This window comes from Pimephales promelas, chromosome 25 (genome assembly GCF_988280905.1).
Source record: "Pimephales promelas chromosome 25, fPimPro1.hap1.1, whole genome shotgun sequence".
Classification (NCBI taxonomy): Eukaryota; Metazoa; Chordata; class Actinopteri; order Cypriniformes; family Leuciscidae; genus Pimephales; species Pimephales promelas.
This window is the reverse complement of record NC_142793.1, coordinates 8,589,206-8,614,226: the sequence shown is the minus strand read 5'-3', so window position 1 is coordinate 8,614,226 and position 25,021 is coordinate 8,589,206. Positions and strand designations below refer to the sequence as shown.

Genomic DNA, 25,021 nt, shown 5'->3' with positions numbered 1-25,021 from the left:
ACAATTTCGACTTTAGATCACGCAATCCCGACTTTATAATACAATTCTGACTTTATATCACGCTATTCTGACTTTATATCACAATTTGGACTTTAGATCAAACAATTCCGACTTTATAACACAATTCTGACTTTATATCACGCTATTCTGACTTTATATCACAATTCTGACTTTACAACACAATTTTGACTTTATAAAACGCAATTCTGACTTTATATCACAATTTCGACTTTAGATCACGCAATTCTGACTTTATAACACACATTTTCAGCTTTATATGACTCAATTCTGAGAAAAAAGTCAGAATTGTGAGATAAAAAGTCGCAATTGCCTATTTAATTTTTTATTCTGTGGCGGAAAAACGCCTCCATAGTTATCTTCTTCTTTTTTAACCAGTACATTGATTGGAAATCTTATGACATTTAAAACATTTTGCAACAATAACTTCTCAGACAGAATTCCAAAACAAACAAAAGCTTCTTCAAACTCAACAGTTTTTATTTTTGAAAATTCAGTCAGCCTTTTTAATGTTCTAATGGTAACGTTCATTCGTAACATACACATATACCAGCACACATAACTAAAACTTCCGTTTCGATTTCCACAAAGCCCTATTCACAACGTTATGTTAAAACAACCCGCACGTTAAGCAAAAAACGACTCCATCCAGATTATTTTGTACATGGTTTCCATTCTCTCGAACCGATATATGCTTTCTGTGAGGTGCAACTGAGGGGGGGCGGGGGTCACGGGATGAGGTCACTAGTGTCCAGTCTTTTCCGTCGGAGCTGAGGAAGGTTTTTGTGTGACGTTGAGGTCATGAGATGTGCCAAGTCCTTTTAAGACCAGTGTTGAGACTTCAAGAACAATAATTTAGCAGAAATCCACAGAGTCGCCCAGCACGAGTACACTGGGGTTACAAATAAAGAACATAAACGAGTAAGTCATTAGTGGTGTTTATCAGGCAGACGTGGACAGCCAGAGAGGTCACTCGGGTGGTCAACACAAGACTCCTTCCGGTTTCAAATGTTCGTTACGCAGGAGGCCTTGCTCGCTTTTCCTTAACAGTCAGGTTCAGATGAGACGGCGGAGATCTTTCCTCTAGGGTCCAGTCTGCCGCACGGGACCATGGGTAAACTTCTCCCAACACACGCCAGTCAGCTGGGGACCAGACAACAGGAAGTGTAGATATGGGTGAATCAATTATGGGTGAATCAAAACATTTCTTTGTCATATTTCACCCCAAAATCAAAAGAAAAATTGTGTTTTTGGTTAAAGTTAATTTTAAGGAGTCATTGCTATGGTGTAATTATATATTTAAGTAATACTGTCGGAGTCCTTCATTATATATTAAGTAATAATATTACTGAGTAACATTAATTAACTTCATTTACTTTATGTTGGGTTAGGGTCGGATTAGGTTGAGGTTTGGTTGCATGTAAATTATGCATGATTTACTTTTATTACTATGGTGAGTATATGTAATACTTATGTAACAAGCACAGTGTAAAAAAAGTTTTATATTAGGAAACTGAAGCATTAAAATTTTGTATGACATTTGGTTCTCATAAAATTTCACTGCCAATTAAAATTAAAATTTCAAATGCCAAAAATAACATAATGTGTCTTGACTGTTTTCCTTGTTAGTTTTTTTATAGTACTGAAATTCATTCGTGCTAAATTATTTATTATTATTTTTTTAAAATTCAAAATTAGGGATGGGCAATGATTAATTGCGATTAACATAATGTGTGTTTACATAATATATGTGTGTGTAACGTGTATAATTATTTTGTATATTCATATACTTAAGAAAAAGAGTATTCATAATATGTTAAATCTTAATATATAATATAAATTATATAAATATATATACAGTAAATACATACAAATATTTCCTAAATATATACATACATATGCATGTATTTATATATACAAAAATAATTGTATACAGTACACACACATTATGTAAACACAAACTTTTATTTTGAATGTGATTAATCGCGATTAATTGCTGCCCAGCCCTATATTTTGGTACAACGTTTTTCATTTTCTTTTAAATTAATAAATCAAAAGGTAGACAACTATCATGATAGAAAAAGACTATAAAAAGACTATACAGTATATATATATATATATATATATATATATATATATATATATACTGTAATTATAATTAATAACTGTAATTATATATAATAACTGGATTTTTGTTGGTTACTGTCAAACATAAAAAAAATATTACTTTGGAATGGTGGGGAAAATCCCATTATGTGCCTAACAGACATTTATAAAACTTTATTGATATATATATTTTTTTTTTCACACAAAACTGTGAGCGTGAATGAGATATTGTGAAAGTGATGCTTACCTAAGCAAACACGACTAATAAATATGTAATTTTAATATTTCCCTCTCTCGCTAGTGCTGGCATGCATGTCTAAGGTCCAACCCTTGATCTATGAACTTACTTATGAATTCTGTGATTGTCAGTGAAGGTTGGCAGATTTTTTTTGTGTGATCAGAGAGTAGCGAGTAATTTGAAGACCGAAACCAATGTGTTATGCAGTTGCTTCACATGGTCTGTTCACTGTGTCTTAACATTAGGCCCATATGTCATTATGTGTGTTTAAGCACCTCAATCACGACACGACACAGCGGCAGCTCATGCAGTCCTGTCCACTCTCATCCGGGGGGTTCAGCTTCCTCATTTTGTGTTGACGGATCTCTCGTACGAGCGTGTAAAACGCATCCTCCACACCCTGCAGAGATGTACACTCATGATGAGAATAGACAGCCCTCAATGCTGATGCTATCAAGAGATTTCAAGAGCAGTGATTGCTCAGAAACTTACACACATCTCAAAAATGAGTAATGTGACAACCAAAATAATGACTAGATCTAAATAACTAAATGGAAACCCACAACTAGAAATGAAACTGTGACACCCTGGAGTAAAGATGATAAAAGTGTGGTCTTGGTCTTTACCTCGCAGTTCTCATCAGATCGGCGAAACACAAAGCAGCTGTGAGTCATTCCCTGCAGTGTTATACAACACATCCTGTGTGTGTGTGTGTGTGTGTAGGTGGCCATGAGGAGAATTACAGCACTAAATACAAATCCAAAGAATCTCCCAGAACCATAAAACCCTTGAGACTAATTCTAGACACAGACACCAAAATATAGATCCATCGAAAATTCTGTCCAATTAAAATTCTGTCCTATTTTAAAGCTATAAATGGGAAAAACATACAAAAGATACAATCAGCATTGGGGTGTTTTCTATTTTGAGGCAGGGTTATTATATTTAACTAAAACTAAAATAATTATATAATATTATTTGAAATAAAATAAAAGTTAACCGAAAAAAAAAAAAATACATCAAAATATGTAAACTTGTTTTATTTCAGTTAAAAAATTCAAAACATTTCACTCGACTCACCTGTCTGGTTTTGGCCGATGTCTCGATGAAAGGGATCCCGTAGCTGCGGGCGAGCTCCTGCGCTTGCCGCGTGTCCACTGTCCGAGTCGGGAGGTCGCATTTGTTCCCCACCAGCACCATGGGCACGTCATCAGAGTCCTTCACCCGTTTGATTTGTTCCCTGTGCACGAAGACAAAATGTCACAGTCAAATACAGTACAACCTGCAGACTGTGGGCGGACAATTGATTGTGAACAAAATGTGGAGGAACTCGTCTTAATTTCAACAATTAGCTAAGACATCAAGTGCCTTCCCAAGATGGCTGACGACTAAATTGACTTACCTTTAACCCTTTAAATTGTCATCCCCCTTTTTGGGCATTAACATGAAAATGCACCATTGGTTGAAATTCATGAATGCTTTGGAATACACTTTGCAAATATTTGCTGAAGTGAAAAGCACTTTAAAAAATTTTTGGGAGTAAAATCTTATTTTACACTTATGATCTGGCTCTTATCATCCGATAGTGATTGTATCTCTCTATTAGTGTTACTCGATCTTAGTCCTGCATCTGACAACATTGTCCACAATATTCTCTTAAATAGACTAGAAAATTATGTTGGCATTACTGGAAACACTAGCCTGGACTCCACCCACAACATTTTTTGGTCGGGAAGTTTGGTCTGGACTCGATCCATTGAGGAGTAATTATGATCAGACGAGAAACGTTCGGGCCAATCAAATTGCCAGGGCGGGCTTTATACGATGATGGACAGGTGATCTGCAAGGACGTAATCATCACGTTATCAAAGAGCGCTTAACTGGTTTCCCTCAAAGATGACTGCAGCTGGAGAATTGATAAGTATAGATTCCGCTGTCGCGTCTTTTGTAAAAAAAAAAAAAAACGACAGCGCATTCATTTTAATAGACAAACAGAGAACTGCAATCAAGGCATTTGTCGATCGCCGATCGGAGAGATATCTTTGCCGTCCTTCCCACTTGATTCGGCAAAAGTGCAACTTATCAGCTGGCTCTGACGGTCGCTAAGAAGATGGGACGTAATGAAAAGCCTGTGGTCGTTGTGGTTTCTCCTTTGGTCGCACACATGGAGGAGTAAGTAAAAGAAGCCACACTCAGTTCTGTAGTTGAAAACTGCGCTATGCAAAGTTGTTGAGTTACTCCGTTGCTCTGATTGGTTGTAGGTTTACCGACTATCCAATTGAGTGCAGAGGGTTTTTTTTCCTGGTTCGGTTAAGACACACCTCATAATCAAAGTTTTGACTCATATTCTCACTAGAATATGAGTATGGCGAAGTCAGGCTATGGAAACACATTAGCATGGTTTAGCATAGCACTGACTATTATCAGTTTGTAGCAGTAAATGAAGAGATAAGAAGTTCAGTATGGAGCACCACAAGGTTCAGTATGGTTTAGTATGGAGTACCAAGTTCAGTATAGAGTACCACAAGGCTCAGTTCTAGGGCCGCTGCTGTTCACTCTTTACATGCTACTATTAGGAGATATCATTAGGACACATGGCATTAGTTTTCGCTGTTATGCTGATGATACTCGGCTCTATATTTCTTCAGGCCCTAACGAAACTTACCAATTCACAAAATTAGCAGAATGCATAGCTGATTTAAAAACTGGATAACTAGTAATTTCTTACTACTTAATTCTGAAAAAAACAAACAGATTCTAATTATAGCCCAAAAAACTTCCACACGTAATAACCTAGAATACTGTGTAACACTTGAGGCCTGCTCTGTTGAGACTTCGTCGTCGGTTAAGAACATGGGTTTGCTCTTTGACACCAATCTTTTATTTGAAAGTCACGTTTCTAGGATCTGTAAAACCGCATTCTTACAGTACATCTTAAAAATATATCTAAATTATCCCATATGCTTTCAATGACAAATGCGGAACAATTAGTTCATACGTTCATGACATCAAGGCTAGATTATTGTAATGCTCTACTGGGTGGTTGCCCTGCACGCTTAATGAACAAACTTCAGCTAGTTCAAAATGCAGCCTAGTGTTCGTACCAAAACCCGGAAGTATGACCATATTAGCCCGGTTCTGTCAACACTGCATTGGCTGCCTATTAACCCTCAGGTGCTCTTCGTTTCGGAGTCACACTTGTTATCTTCCCGGTCAAAAGTGACCGGACACCTAAAAATGAAACTTTCTCCTTCCCAGTAAAGCCAATGCAATTTATTTTTGTTCTATAATAATTATTATTTTTAATTTAGTATTTTGAGACAATTTAATTGAATTTATTAATATTTATGGTTCATTTTTGCCATGGAAAAATATTTATATTTTTCTATATATATATATTATTTTTTTCAAAAAAATATTAACGCAGTATTTTAGTTTAATAGAGTCTAGGCCTTCAGAAAAAAAATATTTTTTTGAAGAAAATTAGCACCATCTGGTTACAGTATAGAGAAAAAGCATAGAATCATGGTGTAACCACTAGATGGCATGTACAGCTCTCTATGGAGAGGCATGTGAATTCCCCAGCTGTTTATGAACACATTTTTTTGTTTGTTGTTGTTGTTGGTGGATTTGAATATATAGTTGAAACAATCTCAAAAACTATTTCTTATTAAAAAAAATTGACAAAAAACAAAAATTCATATTATTATTATTATTATTTATTTTTTTTTACAATTTCCCATTCATTTCCTATGGGGGTCATTTTTGACCAAAGACCACAAGTGTGACTATTTTTTTAAGACCACTTAACATGCTCTGATCATGACCTCAATTATTTTGTGTGTTCACATACATAATGCCATAAAAGTCACGAAGTTTCGTAACATTGCGATGAAGCTGTAATTTTTAAAAATTCAAAACATACTTTTTGTAATCAAAATTTATTGGTGTGTATGTGTATAAAAGTGTGTTTGTATTTGTGTGTGTGTTGGTGGGTGTGTCTGTTTTGCACTCTAGATGTTGTAGAGTGTCACCCCTTTCCTGCGGTGTACTTTTTTTTAGAATTGTGGCCGATTTGTCGATTGTACATAAAAAAAATTCAGAGATTTTTTTTTTGTCAATTTCCCTTTCATTTCCTATGGACAGAAGAGCAAAAGTGTGACTCATATTTTACGACCACTGAAATTGCTCGAATCATGACCTCAATTTTTTTTGTGTGTTCACATACCCAATGCCATAAAAGTCACCAAGTTTTGTAATTTTCTGAAGAAGCTGTGATTTTTAAAAATTCAAAACAGATTTCTTTAATCACAATTTATTGGTGTTTTTGTGTATAAAAGTGTGTGTGTAGGGGTGGGTATGTCTGTTTTGCACTCTTGATGTTTTAGAGTGTCACCCCTTTAATGCTGAGCACTTTTTTTCTGCATCGTCGCCGATTTGTAGATTGTACACACAAAAATTCTCAAAGTTTTTGTGTTTTTGTCAATTTCCCATTCATTTCCTATGGTCGGTCATTTTTGACCGAAGAGCACAAGTGTGACTATTTTTTTTACGACCACTTGAGCCTGCTCGGATCATGACCTCAATTTTTTTTGTGTTCACATACCCAATGCCATAAAAGTCACCAAGTTTCGTAACATTCCGATGAAGCCGTGATTTTTAAAATTTCAAAACAGAAAATTTTTCGGTCAGAAATGACCGAAGAGCACCTGAGGGTTAAGACTAACCTGCATAGAATAATTTACAAGTTTTTAAGCCAAATGTAAAAAAAAGTTTAATGCAAATTGAACATTGTGTGTACACAACTGCCATCTGAGGCTGATATTAAACAGTGCATTACTATTACTCATGTTGTACTGTACTTCTTACATTAAAAACCCATTATCTAGACCCCATTATCCACAAACAACAATCTGATTGATATAATCCAGTTATCCTCCTTTTCCCTTTTTTCAATGCCCTTGAAAGGTCTCTCTCTCTCTCCTTTAGTCTAATTGAGTTAGGATCAATTTCACTGGCACTGCACTAATACTCCATCTCACTTTCTGCTGTCATTTCAAGCACAACTACTGAATATTTCACAACGAATCCTCAGTCAAAGATCCAACATGAGGATCCGACTATGTAATCCATGTTGCATTTCTGTTGTGACGTCAAACAAGCTGATAAAAAACAATAAGAGGTGATATACTAGTGTGAATCAGAAGCAACGCCATAGTGATTACGGAGGTCACAGGGTTGATGGTCTCACATAAGGAAGTAATATGCTACTTTGTGCTATTGTAGTTTAATATTAATTATAATTTAAATTATAGACATATATAAAAGTAACAGATAAATTATAGAATTACATAAATTAAATGTGTTAAATATAAAAACATTTTGAACACCCGTATAAGTAGAGAATATATACATCAATAATTATTCAAACTTACAAATTGTAAATTTGAGGAGCAAGTTGGTCCAAAAATAAAACACTGTCCCATCTTTAATGGATAAGCATTTTGTAAATCCCATTTAGACCTCACAGAGATTTGAAAAGCAATTGTCCAAAGGTTTACTGGTGTTGTATCACTGTAGTAATTTTAACCACTTGCTGCATTTCCAATACAGTTTTGCCCAAAACTTTTGTGCTATTTTCGAAATGTCGATAAAAAAGCTATTTTGAAATGATGAGGTTTCCATTAACTGATTTTATGTGACTGAAATATAATTGTTTCCACTCGCATTAAATCCTTCCAAAACGGATGTTGGTAGGTTTATGTGTATCGCAGCTACCACACTAGCCATTATTAGTAACCAAAGGATACGTAGGCATGTTATCCAATCATTAATGGCAAGGAAAGCCACTTTTACTTGGCAGTGGCACATATGAGGTGTTTCTAGGTAGGCGCGTTTCCATTACAGATTTGCGCAAAACTTTTGCGACATTTTCCAAATTTTGATAAAAAACTATTGCGAAATGACAGTGTTTCCATTAACCGATGTTATGCGACTAAAACGTCTTTTTTTCCTCTCGTGAAGTCATTCCAAAAATCAACAGACTTTATTACCCGCACTAGACATTATTATTATTATTAATGGAAGGAGACGTGATGTGTTATCCAAGCATTAATAGCAGAGAAAGATACAGAGTTCCTGGTGTTTCTCCCTTATTTCTGCTTCGATGTCTTGATGGCATTTCTTTGAGGTTTAGAGAGGCTATTCCTGTGATTATTGTTTCTTTTTTTAAATGAATTTAATAAAGAACTCTATCTTGTATTATGTCCAAACGGTCGTTGCAAAACAAAAAATGAACGGATTTTGTATTTTTAAAACGCAAAGTTGAACACCAACATTTTAGTTTGAACACACCAATGCTGCGCTATATAGGCTACATCTAAACGAAATTTCAGATATTTGTTTATGACTTTTTGCCCCCTTTAAAACATTTAAAATATTCATAAATTAATATGGGGAAAAATGTAGATTTTACTGGTTTTCTAAGGCCAAATTAGAACATAGATAGCCTATTTAAGATATTTTTCCCGCAGTGCTGTAGGCTATAGGCGAGTTATTATAAATGCGTCTGAAAAAATGACGAGCTAAAATCTCCGGATGCACCTTTAGAGAGAACTGCACCTTTCATACGGATTACATAATCAGAAGGTATTAGTTTACGATTCGAATTAGTTTTTTTTTAAGTGGACATTTAAAGCTTTAGTCTATAAAGGCTATTGTTTCAGTTCTCGCGCTCCAGTTCACGAAGATCATAAAGCGCGCCTGATTGTTTTATGTTATTTTACAAAAGAACAACGTTTTCTTGTTATTGTGACATTATGCAAATAAAAGTAGTTGCGAATAATGTATTATTATTTTCTGTATAACCAGAAATGCTAGAGTATTTTAAGTTAATTCCACTGTTGATGGGAAAATGAAAGTGTTCGCGGCGTGCCCGCACCTGTCTGCCATCCATTACTCCGCACACACTCTTGGATATTGGTCAAAATTGAGTGTTTATTTGTGATAATCTTAGCCCTATTTTTGTCCAACCTGTAGTATGAATGAGATGTGACGAATTGCTTTGTACCTTTTTTGGATAAAAGCGTCTTCTAGGCTACATATGTAGCCTAATAAATGTTATAATAGGCTAATGATGATAATTATTATTATTATTTGCGGACACGGATCTAAAACACACTCGGTCTTCTAAGTCAGGTGACTGTAAATGCACAAAATCCGTTTCCATTGCAGTTTTGCGAAAAAAATCCTTTTTCGAATTGCCTGAAAAACCTCCTCATGCGAGCGTAAAAGTTTTTTTGTGATAAACGGGAGTTTTTGCGAAATTGACCATTGATTCCATTGAGCGTATTTTCATTTTGCAATTTCAATTTGCGCAAATTGAAGGGTAATGGAAACGCGGCTGGTGTTTCTCCCTCATATCTGCGTCAAGGTCTTGATTGTGCCATTTCTTAGTGGTTTAGAATTCAGTATTCCTGTGAATCTTTTGTCTTTTATGAGTTTAATGAAGAACTCGTCTGTCTCGATTCGAAGAACTGAACTTGTCTTGTTTTCTGTCCAAACCAAGCAGCAACCTCCCCGTCTCGCTCTTGAAACCAACACTGAAGTGAATTAAACTGCAATTCATTGAGTGGCCGCTTGAGGCTGACTGTAAAAGCGAGTCAAATCTTGTTAAAATGCCTAACTTCACAGCAGAAAAAACATGTTTACAGCCTGGTGGCAAATAGTTGTTTTGGTCTATATCGCTAATTTTGCCCATCATGATGACTGTGAGGGGGGTGAATTTTTTTTTACAACTCATCCGTTTAAATTATATTAAGCCTTAAATTTCTGCATAATTAACCCCTTAACTGTCACCCCCCTTTTTGAGAATGGGGGTTAAAATGCTCTATTCACACTTAAATGGTTGTAATTTAAGAATGCTTTTGAATATATACCCAAGTTTGGTCTTGTTTTAAAGAAAACACTCAGCAGATTATTGCTGAAGTGAAAACACTTAAAAAAATGAAAGTATGAAAAAGTTATGGAAGTTTTAATTCACAGTAAATCAAATATACTGTACTAAATATTTTATATAAAATATATATTTTACAAAAATTTTTTACTCTAAAATTAATATAAAATCAAAGCCATAAATCTAACCAAGTTATGTTCCAAATTTGAAGTTGATATCGCAAAAATTTAAGTTCCCATGAGATTTTGTTTAGGCGTAGTACCAAAAATAGCCACCGGGTGCCATTGAATTCCATTGAATTTAGTTGTATACATTCTGCCTTAACAAATGAATACATTTCTGTCCAAATATCAATTCTGTCACAAAATGTGAAACCTTGAGACTCAGACCTTTGACAATTTGTTTTGTCAAGATTAGAAAAGGTTTTTGATCATAAATTATGAAATATAATGATGCCCAAAAGGGGAGGAGCCTGATCAAATAAGTACCGTTTCTATGGTAACGCAACGTTCAATTATAAAACAGTTTTCACAGGATGAATTCTGAGCTTATAAGCTTTCAAATGATGCACACACTTAAATGAGCGCGGATTTCTAGTGCATTTACTTGAACTTCTGAGGTAATATTGCTGGTTTAAAAGCTGGTTTAACCCATCTGAGAAATTGAGAGGCGGACAAAATTAGATTGTAAAATGGACTGATGCTCTTTATGAACTTGACGTGCGATGCCATGCTGACTGGCATGTATGTGCATGAATCACTCTCACCATAGGCGGAAATCGCAGGGGGGTCGGGGGGGGTCAGGACCCCCCCTATCTGAGGGTTGTCCCCCCCAAAAAAAACATTAAAATATGTGTATTGTAAATAATGTTATGATATATTGTTAAAATAATTAAGAAATAAAATAACACAAATGCAAACGGGGCAATTACGAAAAAAGCGTTCTAAACATTTTGAGACCCCCCTCCCTTGCCTCACAGTGCGTGGGTCCACCGCCTCCGTCCCTTTTACCTCAGACACACACATTCCGGTGGCGGGAGAGAAAAACATAGTGTTTGAATAGTTGTGGAACTCCAGTAAAGTAGGTCGCACACCGGACGAGAAGCGTAGCGGCGCGTCGCGCAGCGCCACGTCTTTAAAATTCGAACACATTATTCTCTATGAGTGTACACACACCGGCGGCGCCGTTCGGCGTCTGTCCGCGGCGCCCAGCAACGGCTCAGGACCGTGTTCAAAACCCTGCTGCGCCACAGAGCGCCATTTACATAGTTTTATATACAATTTAAATTATTTTTGTCTCAAATCGGTGCTGACGGATCCTGACTTCGCCCTATGCTGCAATATACATTTAGTTTTGCATTCATTTACAGAAATCAGCTGCTTGAATGACAATTGCTGATGTTATTGGATTTTTCAGGTGAGATTCTCAATTCATTTAGTTAACGGATGCTCTGAGGTGAAGTTTTCAGACCGCAGACTCAGCAACGATTGTATTTAATTGTACATAACAATAATAACCACTATCTTCATGTCATTAAACATTACAATATTGCTGGCCATACACTGATGAGAAAGTCCGGGTGCGCTGTGCATTTAGATTCTAACGCTTTCACTGTGATTTAGTTGGTTTATATCATTTAATATAGTTAAAGAATTAGTCAATGAATGAAATGAAATCGCTGCGCTGCGTGAGGAGAGTATGTAAACAGATTCGCCGCTGGCTTAAACCAGAAAGAAATTTTAAGAAGTATAATGAAATGGTCTCCATGCTACACTAATAATAGTAAGGCTTTCCTCTGTATTTTTTTGCCTGTATTATTGGTGTCCCCTTCAAAATTTGCTCTTGAGAATTGTTATGTTTATTGTCCCCCCCAACATTTTGATGAAATTTTCGCCCCTGACTCTCACACGCACAAGCTCAGAGCAATATTGTAAGTTACTGTCTGCATACATTTTTTAACTAGCAGAATAATAATGCATCACGATACACATAGTTGACTGCTTGTATGTTGTGAGAAATGTGTGTAATCTGTGTTATGTAGCTAGTACTGTTGTATACATGCTCTTTACTAATTGCCCCTTGTGAGATTAATAAAGTTGATAAACAAGTAAATTAAATAGTCTCACTTTTAGTTACGTCTTTTAACTATTATAATATTTCGAAGGGAAAAAACATGAACTTTAACTTTTGGCTTTAATTTTTCAATCAGCCGTCACTTTATCACAAGGAATCCGAGGACATTAGGATATAGCATTAGCACCTCAGCTCCACCCACGTCCCTCCTCTTTGCCCATTTTATTTGATCCGGTTGACGTCAGCCTGCCCACTTTAGGCTTCAAAAACGCTCTTCAGAAACCTACGGGTGATGTCACGGATATTACGTCCATATTTTTTTTACAGTCTATGGTCCAAACACACCTCGCCCTCTACACCAAGTGACCTGTAAATGTGCAAAAACTGTTTCCATTGCGGTTTAGCCAAATATTTCTTTTTTGAACTGCTTGAAAAAACACCTCATGTGAGCGTAAACACTTTTTGCGATATATGGGAGTTTTCGCGAAAATTACGTTTTTCTATTGGACGTATTTTTTATTCGCAATTTCAATTTGCGTAATTTGAAGGGTAATGGCAACGCGGCTACTGACTCTTCCCATCATCATCCTCTGGAAGTGTTTACAAAGAGAATTTGCTTTTGCAGAGCAGAAAACAATGGCCCTCATTTATCAAAAGTGCGTACACCACATTTCCACCGTACACCTTGCGTACACTCAAAACCACGGTGAGTTTGAGATTTATCAATATGGACGTTGGCGTACAGCACGCTTGAATCCTACACCAGCTCAGGAGGTGGTGTACGCACGTTTTGAGTTAGTGAGGAAATGCGCAGAAAAATTCCTAACACCACAAAACGCACTGACAAACTAAAAGATATGATATATTATGACCCACTGTAAAACAAACAAACAAACAAACAAAAAAACAACATCGAAATTATAAACTTCAGTATTTATTTTTGTGTAACGTGGACTTCAATGTTTAATTTGTGTGACTTTACCAAAGCATTTTTGATTTGTAAGCATATATTCCTTCAGTTGCAAGCCCGCTTTACCCTGACGTTTCAGGATTATCCCCGGCAGGTGCGCACGGACTGGCCGGGTTCGGTAGCCTAATGAAAGGCTTTCAATTACCAAAAAATAATTCAGACTGACAAAATAATAAAAAATGCATTCTTCTTCTTTTAAATGATAATAATAATAGAAATAATAATAACAACATCCTTCTTCTAAATAACAATAAGCATCATTAAAGCAAATCATAATAATAAGAAGAATACTATTACAAATTGTCATGCAATTATTAATGTGAATGAATGGTACTTCACTATTATACATGTGACGTGATTCTAAATTGAATGCTAATTTCAAAAGACGTGCTGTAAAATAATGCATTGTGATAGGTCATTTCGGCTCCACGTCGGAGAAGTTTCTCTTCTTTGCCGTCTTCTGTGTGTCCATGGCGTAAAATGAGGGCGTGGGGGGAGCGGAGACTTGAATATTTAGGGGCATGTTATTCTAATGACGATCGTTTTCGGCCGCGGGATTTATCAAGGGCAGGCATTGCGTACACCTGGATTTCAAAGGTACGCACATCTTCATAAATCAGGCGGTGAGAGGAGTGCAAGCATAATCTTACACCAAAATATACACCCGTTTCTACGCAAGATTGATAAATGAGGGCCAATGTCTTTTTGACACAGCACGGACCACCACGGACAAGTAGATGTTGTTCATGTGCAGCCAATGAAGATCATAGCATGGGGATTATGCAAATTTGTTACAGCATTACGTATGCAAGTCACGGAAGTGAGACTGGAATTCCTGACGAATTTCTTTTGGGAGAAAATAACATTATTTATTGCGTACTTTCGCAGACTGTTTACATTCATCTAATGTAAAATCATATAATGGATATGAAGTCAATAAATGAAGTCAATAAAGTCATATAATGGATAATGTGAGTCAAATAAATAAATAAACATAATTATTCATAGCCAATCCTGTCTTACATACCTCTCCAGTAATCAAAAGGGACGCGAGTCAAACTAAAAAATCCGATTACACTTCTGTCATTTTAGGCAGGTCTTATAATGCAGACATTTGTTCAAGTGTTAGTTTTTCCAATAAGTTTGGTTTTAGTTAGTTATTTCATGATATGAAAACGGAGTGTAGCCTCATGATTGACAGCTGTGCTTGCGATGGGTCCACGGGAGCGGGAGTGTGGCCAGGACCTTGATAAATATAGCAACAGCAAACCTTATAACCTATGAACTTATAAACTTTAAAAGTCATTCACCGGTCAAAAACATGTAACTCAATTAGAGCTTGCTTTTGCTCAAATGTTAATAATATAATGACACACGAAAGTGCCATATATAAAGCCACAATATCAACCTTAACAACACAGTGTTTAATTATTAAAAAAAAATATCTTCTTTTTTTTTTTTAAAGTAGCACTTTTGGACATACCAGGTTCCCACCTGACAGCACCGATACAGAAGTCTTAAAGGTAGTGCACCACAGCCTAATCTAATTTCATCATAGTTTTCACCCAAAATTTCTTTTAATATTTTGGTTTTGCTTCAAAAATAAAATTGAAGAAATATAATTTTGAGGGCATATATGAGGGCATACAAACACAAACACACACACACACACACACACCTGTATTGATGAATGTCCTCAAAGGACTTGGTGTTATTGATGGCAAAGACACAAAGGAATCCCTCTCCTGTCCTCATGTACTGGTCCCTCATGGCGCTGTACTCCTCCTGACCTGCAGTGTCCAAGATGTCCAGAAGACACGTCTCCCCGTCAATCACCACCTGCTTCCTGTAGGAGTCCTGTACATAGACGCCCAGACACATCAACACCCAACTCACGCCAGCTTTTATCTATAAGACAGATAACATTTAGTTTTTCTTACTCAAGAGCCAATAAGATTGAGTTATCTTATAGGTCTTTAAAGTACTTTTCTAAAAATGTCCCCAATAAAGAACTTTGGGACAAAACTATAAGGATTGAAACACCAAACGGACTATAGAGATGTGTACAGTCAGACACATAAGCTTGCGTCTCTGTGGTCTCTGTGCTCATGTGTATTAGCAATTTCAGGCATAAAAAGGATATTGTTTGTCCAGAGACGGGTGTGGCGGGAAAACAGAACAGAAAGAGAGAGAAAGAGGGACATGTAGAAGCACGTACACACACACACACACACATCCCTCACGCTGAAGCAAACGCAGGCCGAGGGGAAACTCCTGGGGTTTATTTGACTCTGAGTGTGCAGAGGAAAAGAGAGAGGGAGTGAATGGAAGGGCCAGATTGTAGTGGTTGCTCAACGCTGATGCGATATCCAGACGTACAGTACAAAAGATTTATTTCTTATTGTTAACTGAAAGTATTAAAAATCATTTTTGGCATTTGAAATAAACCTAACTTAAATAAATATGTCAATATTAAATAAAAAGTAGAATGTTGCCCTAGCATTTAACCGAAATAAATAAGTTTAGGTGGAAATAATACAATTAATTACGTTGACTAAATATTAAATAAATATTAAAGATGACAAAAAAACAAATACTAAGAACATAACAAGATTAATAAACTTAAAATAAAAGTAGAAAATACTATAATAGTACAAAAAAAAACAGTACTTCTAATAATAACTGATGGAGTGTGTAGATTTTCATTTCTTGAACAACCATGTAGGAAGAAACATCATGGCCATATTCCAGGATGACAATGTCAAGAATCATCAGGATCAGATTGGGAAAGAATTGTTGGGAGGAGCATGAAGAATCATTTTCACACATGAATTGGCTCCTCTGGGTCCAGACCAGTCTTTGGAATGATCCATCCCCGGGGGACTTTTAAACACTTACAAATGTGGGTGTCAAACCAAGCAAATGTTGATTCAGGTTTTATTACAGACAGGTTTTTTTTTTTTTGTTTGGTAATACAACTGGTAATTCCACAAAGGTTTGCAGTTTTGCATGGTCAATATTTCGCTTGTTTTAACAACTAACTAATCTTAACATTACATCATACAGTGATGTGAAATGCACGGGCAAATGATTATTTATGCAATTTCCCATGAAATCCAGAGCGACCGCTCTAAAAATATAAATCATTATGGTTTTTCAAAGTGAATCTGAGTAAAGTAAAGACATGCGGCCCTATTTTAAGGGTCTAAATCCACTTTTGCTAGTTTAATGACGGGAAAAATGGTCTGCGCTCCCGGCGCATGGTCTAAAAAGGATTGTCCCTTTTCTCTTAATGATTAATTGGTGTGTTTTGGGTGTAACATGCAATAAACCAATCAGAGTCTCATCTCTCGTTCCTTTTAAAATTTATTTACATGGCTGAATTTGCAAACAGAAAAAAATTTAAGTTTTTTGGAAGATGGATTCTTTTTGCACTCTCTTATTCTCTCATTAATAAAATAGTTACATAGTGTAGCATTAATGAATTAAATGAATTATCTGTGTATAACTGTGTATCAGCATCCTTAGCATATATATTATATTATTTATATAGATGATACTGTATATCACTTGCTGAGATCAGTGAATGTGCACACACACACATACACGTCTATATTACTAAAAGGGGACTATCACTCTACACTGGCCAAGAGGGGACTAGTGTTTCTGGTCATTTTGAAGAAACAAAAATGACGTACAAAATTCTCTTTTAAGGTCTTTTTTCATAATATAACTTTAAATATGCATTTTTTTATTTTTAAAAAAACATGCCAAGTGGGGACCTGAAACTCTGGCCGATGTCTACCTTACCAACAGGGGACTCATATAGCCTGCAATTGAACTGTGTGTCTGTGTGAACAGTGAAGTGAACTGGCAGTGAAATCTTGTCTTCATATTGTAACTTATACATACTTATACACATATATGTGTGTGTGTGTGGGTGTGTCATTATATAATGCTCAAACATATACATGTCTATATTGCTACACAGCAGTGTCGCTGTACACTGGCGAAGAGGGGACATTCTGAATGATATCTATCCAACCAAGTGGGGACTTTGTGTGTGTGTGTGAACTGGCAGTGAAATCTTTCTTAATTACGCTTACATTATATATCTATTATATACATTATATATATATATATATATATATATATATATATATATATATATATATATATAATATATTCACATAGAAAAACGCTGTTTTAAATTGTAATAATATTTCACAATATTACTGTTTTTTTTTTTTAATAATTGCAGCCTTGGTGAGCAGAAGAGACTTCTTTTAAAAACATAAACAATCTTACCGATCTAAAACTATATTTCTATACTACTAACAGCAGTGTCGCTGTACACTGGCAAAGAGGGGACATTCTGAACGATATCTATCCAACCAAGTGGGGACTTTGTGTGTGTGTGTGAACTGGCAGTGAAATCTTTCTTAATTACGCTTACATTATATATCTATTATATACATTATATATACATTATATATATATATATATATATATATATATATATATATATATATATATAAAATATTCACATAGAAAAACGCTGTTTTAAATTGTAATAATATTTCACAATATTACTGTTTTTTTTTTTTTAATAATTGCAGCCTTGGTGAGCAGAAGAGACTTCTTTTAAAAACATAAACAATCTTACCGATCTAAAACTATATATTTCTATACTACTAACAGCAGTGTCGCTGTACACTGGCAAAGAGGGGACATTCTGAACGATATCTATCCAACCAAGTGGGGACTTTGTGTGTGTGTGTGTGAACTGGCAGTGAAATCTTTCTTAATTACGCTTACATTATATATCTATTATATACATTATATATACATTATATATATATATATATATATATATATATATATATATAAAATATTCACATAGAAAAACGCTGTTTTAAATTGTAATAATATTTCACAATATTACTGTTTTTTTAATCAAATAATTGCAGCCTTCGTGAGCAGAAGAGACTTCTTTTAAAAACATAAACAATCTTACCGATCTAAAACTATATATTTCTATACTACTAACAGCAGTGTCGCTGTACACTGGCAAAGAGGGGACATTCTGAATGATATCTATCCAACCAAGTGGGGACTTTGTGTGTGTGTGTGAACTGGCAGTGAAATCTTTCTTAATTACGCTTACATTATATATCTATTATATATATATATATATATATATATATATATATATATAGATATATAGATATATAGATATATTTATATATATATTTATATATATACTGTATATAATATATTCACATAGAAAAACGCTGTTTTAAATTGTAATAATATTTCACAATATTACTGTGTTTTTTAAAAAAAAAATAATTGCAGCCTTGGTGAGCAGAAGAGACTTCTTAAAAAACATAAACAATCTTACCGATCTAAAACTATATATTTCTATACTACTAACAGCAGTGTCGCTGTACACTGGCAAAGAGGGGACATTCTGAATGATATCTATCCAACCAAGTGGGGACTTTGTGTGTGTGTGTGAACTGGCAGTGAAATCTTTCTTAATTACGCTTACATTATATATCTATTATATACATTATATATATATATATATATATATATATGAAGAGTTCAGATGCAAAAGCCTCTAAGTGCCGTTGGAAATATTCTTCAAAAATGATCATTTTTTATCAAGCTTATATATTCAAGTTCAGTAATTTCACTTAAATTACAATTAATAGGTAATCCTCATTGTTATTTAAGTGAAAGTACTGAATTTAAATATACAAGCTTGAAAAAAATGATCATTCTAGAAGAAAATTTCAAATGGCACTTAGAGGCTTTTGCATCTGAACTCTTCATATATATATATATATATATATATATATATATTCACATAGAAAAACGCTGTTTTAAATTGTAATAATATTTCACAATATTACTGGTTTTTTTATCAAATAATTGCAGCCTTGGTGAGCAGAAGAGACTTCTTAAAAAACATAAACAATCTTACCGATCTAAAACTATATATTTCTATACTACTAACAGCAGTGTCGCTGTACACTGGCGAAGAGGGGACATTCTGAACGATATCTATCCAACCAAGTGGGGACTTTGTGTGTGTGTGTGAACTGGCAGTGAAATCTTTCTTAATTACGCTTACATTATATATCTATTATATACATTATATATATATATATATATATATATATTCACATAGAAAAACACTGTTTTAAATTGTAATAATATTTCACAATATTTCTGTTTTTTTTTTATCAAATAATTGCAGCCTTGGTGAGCAGAAGAGACTTCTTTTAAAAACATAAACAATCTTACCGATCTAAAACTATATATTTCTATACTACTAACAGCAGTGTCGCTGTACACTGGCAAAGAGGGGACATTCTGAATGATATCTATCCAACCAAGTGGGGACTTTGTGTGTGTGTGTGAACTGGCAGTGAAATCTTTCTTAATTACGCTTACATTATATATCTATTATATATATATATATATATATATATATATATATATATATATATATATATATATATATATTTATATATATATTTATATATATACTGTGTATAATATATTCACATAGAAAAACGCTGTTTTAAATTGTAATAATATTTCACAATATTACTGTGTTTTTAAAAAAAAAATAATTGCAGCCTTGGTGAGCAGAAGAGACTTCTTAAAAAACATAAACAATCTTACCGATCTAAAACTATATATTTCTATACTACTAACAGCAGTGTCGCTGTACACTGGCAAAGAGGGGACATTCTGAATGATATCTATCCAACCAAGTGGGGACTTTGTGTGTGTGTGTGAACTGGCAGTGAAATCTTTCTTAATTACGCTTACATTATATATCTATTATATACATTATATATATATATATATATATATATATATATATATATATATATATGAAGAGTTCAGATGCAAAAGCCTCTAAGTGCCGTTGGAAATATTCTTCAAAAATGATCATTTTTTATCAAGCTTATATATTCAAGTTCAGTAATTTCACTTAAATTACAATTAATAGGTAATCCTCATTGTTATTTAAGTGAAAGTACTGAATTTAAATATACAAGCTTGAAAAAAAAGATCATTCTAGAAGAAAATTTCAAATGGCACTTAGAGGCTTTTGCATCTGAACTCTTCATATATATATATATATATATATATATATATATATATATAATATATTCACATAGAAAAACGCTGTTTTAAATTGTAATAATATTTCACAATATTACTGGTTTTTTTATCAAATAATTGCAGCCTTGGTGAGCAGAAGAGACTTCTTAAAAAACATAAACAATCTTACCGATCTAAAACTATATATTTCTATACTACTAACAGCAGTGTCGCTGTACACTGGCGAAGAGGGGACATTCTGAATGATATCTATCCAACCAAGTGGGGACTTTGTGTGTGTGTGTGTGTGTGAACTGGCAGTGAAATCTTTCTTAATTACGCTTACATTATATATCTATTATATACATTATATATATATATATATATATATATATATATATATATATATATATATATATATATATATATATATATATATTCACATAGAAAAACACTGTTTTAAATTGTAATAATATTTCACAATATTTCTGTTTTGGGGACTTTGTGTGTGTGAACTGGCAGTGAAATATGTCTTCATTACAGTTAAATTATACATCTATTATATACATTATGTATATATATATACTATTTTTCTTATTTAACGCTCTCTCTTCATATACTTTCTATGCTTTGTTATGCAGTCCCTAACAATTTACTTGCCATAGTTATGTGCCATTGCACACACACGTCTATATTACTAACATATACATGTATTAACACAGAAGTGTCGCTGCACACTAGCCAAGAGGGAACTTTCTGAATGATATCTATCCAACCAAGTGGGGACTTTGTGTGTGTGTGTGAACAGTGAATTGAAGTGGCAGTGAAATACACATCCGTAAAGGGGGTCGCACACCGAATGAGAAGCGCAGCGCTGCGCCACGTCTAGGACAACTCCAAGTATCGCACACCGGACTCACACTTTCTCATCAGTGTATGGGCAGCAATATTGTTATGTTTAATGACATGAAATGAAGATGTTTGTTCTATGTTATAATTGTACTGTACAATTAAATACAATCGTTGCTGAGTCTGCAGTCTGAAAACTACCTCAGAGCATCAGTTAACTGAATGAATTGAGAATCTCACATGAAAACCCAATTACATCAGCAATTGTCATTCAAGCAGCTGATTTATGTAAATGAATGCAAAACTAAATTTATTGCAGCATAGGGCAAAGTCAGTATACATTATCAACGATTTGAGACAATAAAATAATTTAAACTTTATATAAAACTAAATGGCACTCTGTGGCGGCAGCAGGATTACGTTCAAAAGGTCACGGGCGACGTAGCCGTAAGTACAGAGTCAGTGTTTACAAGTTGAACGCATAGGTTGAACGTGCAAACTAACTCAAACGCTGTTTACAAAAAAGTAATTAAAAGGTAAAACAACGATGTCGGACGATTTTGATTCTGTACTTTCGGCTACGTCGCCCGTGACCTTTTGAACGTAATTACGTAATACGTGACGTTACAAACGCGCCTGACAGAATAGAGCAAGGCTAGCATTTGTCCTTAGAAAAGTTACATTTTTGGAATAAGTTTTGAAATAACCGATCGTTTTGCATGATAAGACCCTTATTCATCGTCTGGTGTCGTTTAAAGACATTTGAAGCTGCATCTGAAACTGTTATTAACCGTCTTTTGGACCTTGAACCGTCTGGTTCCCATGTAAGTCCATTATATGGAGAAAAATCCTGGAATGTTTTCATCAAAAACCTTAATTTCTTTTCGACTGAGGAAAGAAAAACATGAACATCTTGGATGACATGGGGGTGAGTAAATTACCAGCAAAAGTTTTTTAAGAGCCACAAACCTGTATATAAAACTCTTTTTATTCTAGATACACTAAATGCATACAAAGAATAGACAGGATTTTGATGCAATATGCAAAAAAAGTCAGAACAGTCACACAGCTTGATCAAACAGGATCATGTTATTTTATGTTTGAGATAGATATAGATAAATAAAAATATAAATATTTAGACATTTTTTTTAACGTTGATCTTACCTAAATGTTTTTTTTTTGTTGTTTTTTGTTTTTGTTAAGAGTTTAAGTAACACATGGAAGCTTGATTTCAATCTTCGAATTAAACTGAAAAAAAGTAGCAAATAAATAGAATAGAATAAAGAGTTTTTTTGGTATGTCAGAAATACTACAGAAAATGAATAAAGTAATCCAATGTAAAATAACACTGGATAGTCTTTTTAGTCCAGACTGAATTAAATACAAAGGCTATTAATTCTGATTGCTTAGAATTAATGCTATATTCTGTTGTTTTAATTCAACAGAATTAATGACAGACACATATGGCTGCGTTCACTTTAAGAACGGATCCCTGTCTCATTTGTACTGTCTGTCTGTCACACGCGTTTAATGCTTATTTAAGACATTAGACTGTCTTTACGAGGTTACTCACCAATACCAGAGTTTTGACATAATGTTGCGTGTTTTTAACTGTTAAAGCGATATAATCCAGGGATAAAACGTTTGTTTCAGGCGAGCTGTTTGAGGCGGATTGGCTTTACTGTATGTGCACGCAGTGAAAGACATCTCTGAGAGTGCGCGAGCACGGGATGGTTTAATATTGCTTGAATGTTTAAACTAAAACTTAAAAAGACGTGAAAATTATAAACGTTAGTTACCATCATAGGTTACGATGCAATGCTGGCCCGATTGTGCAAGTGAATATTTCGTCGTGTCCCGACTCCTAAACGCAAGTGTGTATCGACAGCTGCAGCGCTTAGTGTAGGGCTGCAGCTATCAATTCTTTTTGTAATCGATTAATCTAGCACTTAATTGATCGATTAATCGAGTAATCGGATAATTTGTTTATGTGTGTTTTTAAGCAACCAAAACAAATAATGTATTACGAAAATGATAAGGTGTTTGGCTTTTATTTATTTAAAAGAAAATAGAGGTATTTATTCCAACTGCAACATTTGGCTCCACAACTAATTATTGCAATTTTTACCCGTGTTTATAAGTGCCAGTGCCAACAATTATATAACAATACAGTTAAACAATTTACTGTAAAACCTGTTACATGTAGCCCATAACATGTAAAACTTTGAATACAAACTTAAATAGTAAAGCCCATTTGGCCTTAGTTTTGTCTTCTTAATACAACATTACAAAAAAAGGATTGCACCTTCTGCAAATTACCCACCTGGAAACAAAAATATATTAATATAAAATATCAACCCAAACAGGTACACAAATGTGTACAATTTATAAAAAATAAATAAATGGAAATAAAACAATTATAAATAAGAATCAGACTTTTTCAACTGTAATCTCAAGACAAACATCAGAGTGTGTGTGTGTGTGTGTCTCACAATATTTGTTCCTCCATCACGTCCCGGTGAATGTATGCTGAAATTTTTGTTGCGTGGCTACATAAAAGTTTAAGCATATGATGAATTGCCGCAATTGGTCTGACTGGCGCGTGAGAGAGACATGGGTGCACGCGCTCGCTTACCTCTCTGCCGTCGTGCGCGAGCCGCGGTTAGGAGCTCAACATCTCGCATGCGTGCTCGCACTAGATTACAGGATATTTTAACTTGCGAATTAATATGCGGCGGTAAAACTAGTCGATCACGAGTGGCTCAACAGGTAGATCTATAGACGAACTCATCTTTCAGGCATTTGACCGAAGGGATATACACGCAGCGTGAAAAATCGAATTGCGCGAGTCTCACGCTGAATGCGTGAGAGTTGGCAGCCCTGCCAGGTATACTTTGCAGACACATTGCATCTTGTTCTCTCCCTTTATAAACATATAATGATCCCAAACTTTAGACATTCTCTGCAATTTATGAAGTCATATGTATCATGCGCTGTGGTGTGCTTCCTGAATAACGGTCCGTGTGAAACAATCAGATCCCTGCGTGCGCCATAGGAACTGCGTCATTTAACGAGGCTTCGAGGCAGATTTTTTGCCTCAAGGAATTTTTGTAATCGAGTAACTCGAGTAACTCGAGGAATCGTTTCAACCCTAGCTTAGTGCTTGCCTAGTGCAGTGAGACGAGAAGACGCCGCACCGCGTCCGCGAGCCCTTTTTTCCTTTATATGGAAAAAATCGATTCGAGGCCGTTGAGAATCGATTTTGAATCGGCCACATTTTAAAAAACGATTAATCGAAAAATCTATTTTTTTTGCCCAGCCCTAACACACACACACATATATATATATATATATAAAAATCACATAAAACATAAAAGCCTGCCGGAAAAGATGGGTCTTAAGGCAAGATTTAAAAACATGAATACTTTCACTGTTTCGCACATCCTGTGGCAGCAGGTTCCATAAATAAGGAGCAGCAAAACTAAAAGCCCGGGACCCCATAGAAGTAGTGCGGGTTCTAGGGAGAACAAGAGTGAGCGAGGAAGACGATCTTAAAGTCCGAGATCGAATATAGATATTAAGAAGGTCCAATAAATATGAAGGGGCAAGGTTATTGAGTGCTTTAAATGTCCGCTTTGGACAGTATTCATGTAAATTATGTCGGTTATGTCTTAAACAGTTGTGA

At 34.8% G+C, this 25,021-nt stretch overlaps 1 protein-coding gene across 1 annotated transcript in view; it reads right to left on the bottom strand.

Annotated features, from left to right (window-relative positions):
• Positions 1–476: 476 nt before the first annotated feature.
• Positions 477–25,021, bottom strand: part of hrasa (HRas proto-oncogene, GTPase a) — a 60,566-nt gene continuing 36,021 nt past the window's right edge. Inside the window, exons 3-6 of the mRNA XM_039663157.2 lie at positions 15,038–15,216; positions 3,443–3,602; positions 2,638–2,762; positions 477–1,161 (exon numbers count right to left, since the gene is read on the bottom strand). Coding sequence (XP_039519091.1) covers positions 2,643–2,762; positions 3,443–3,602; positions 15,038–15,216 — 459 coding nt within the window. The 3' untranslated portion in view covers positions 477–1,161; positions 2,638–2,642. The remainder of the gene's footprint in view (positions 1,162–2,637; positions 2,763–3,442; positions 3,603–15,037; positions 15,217–25,021) is intronic.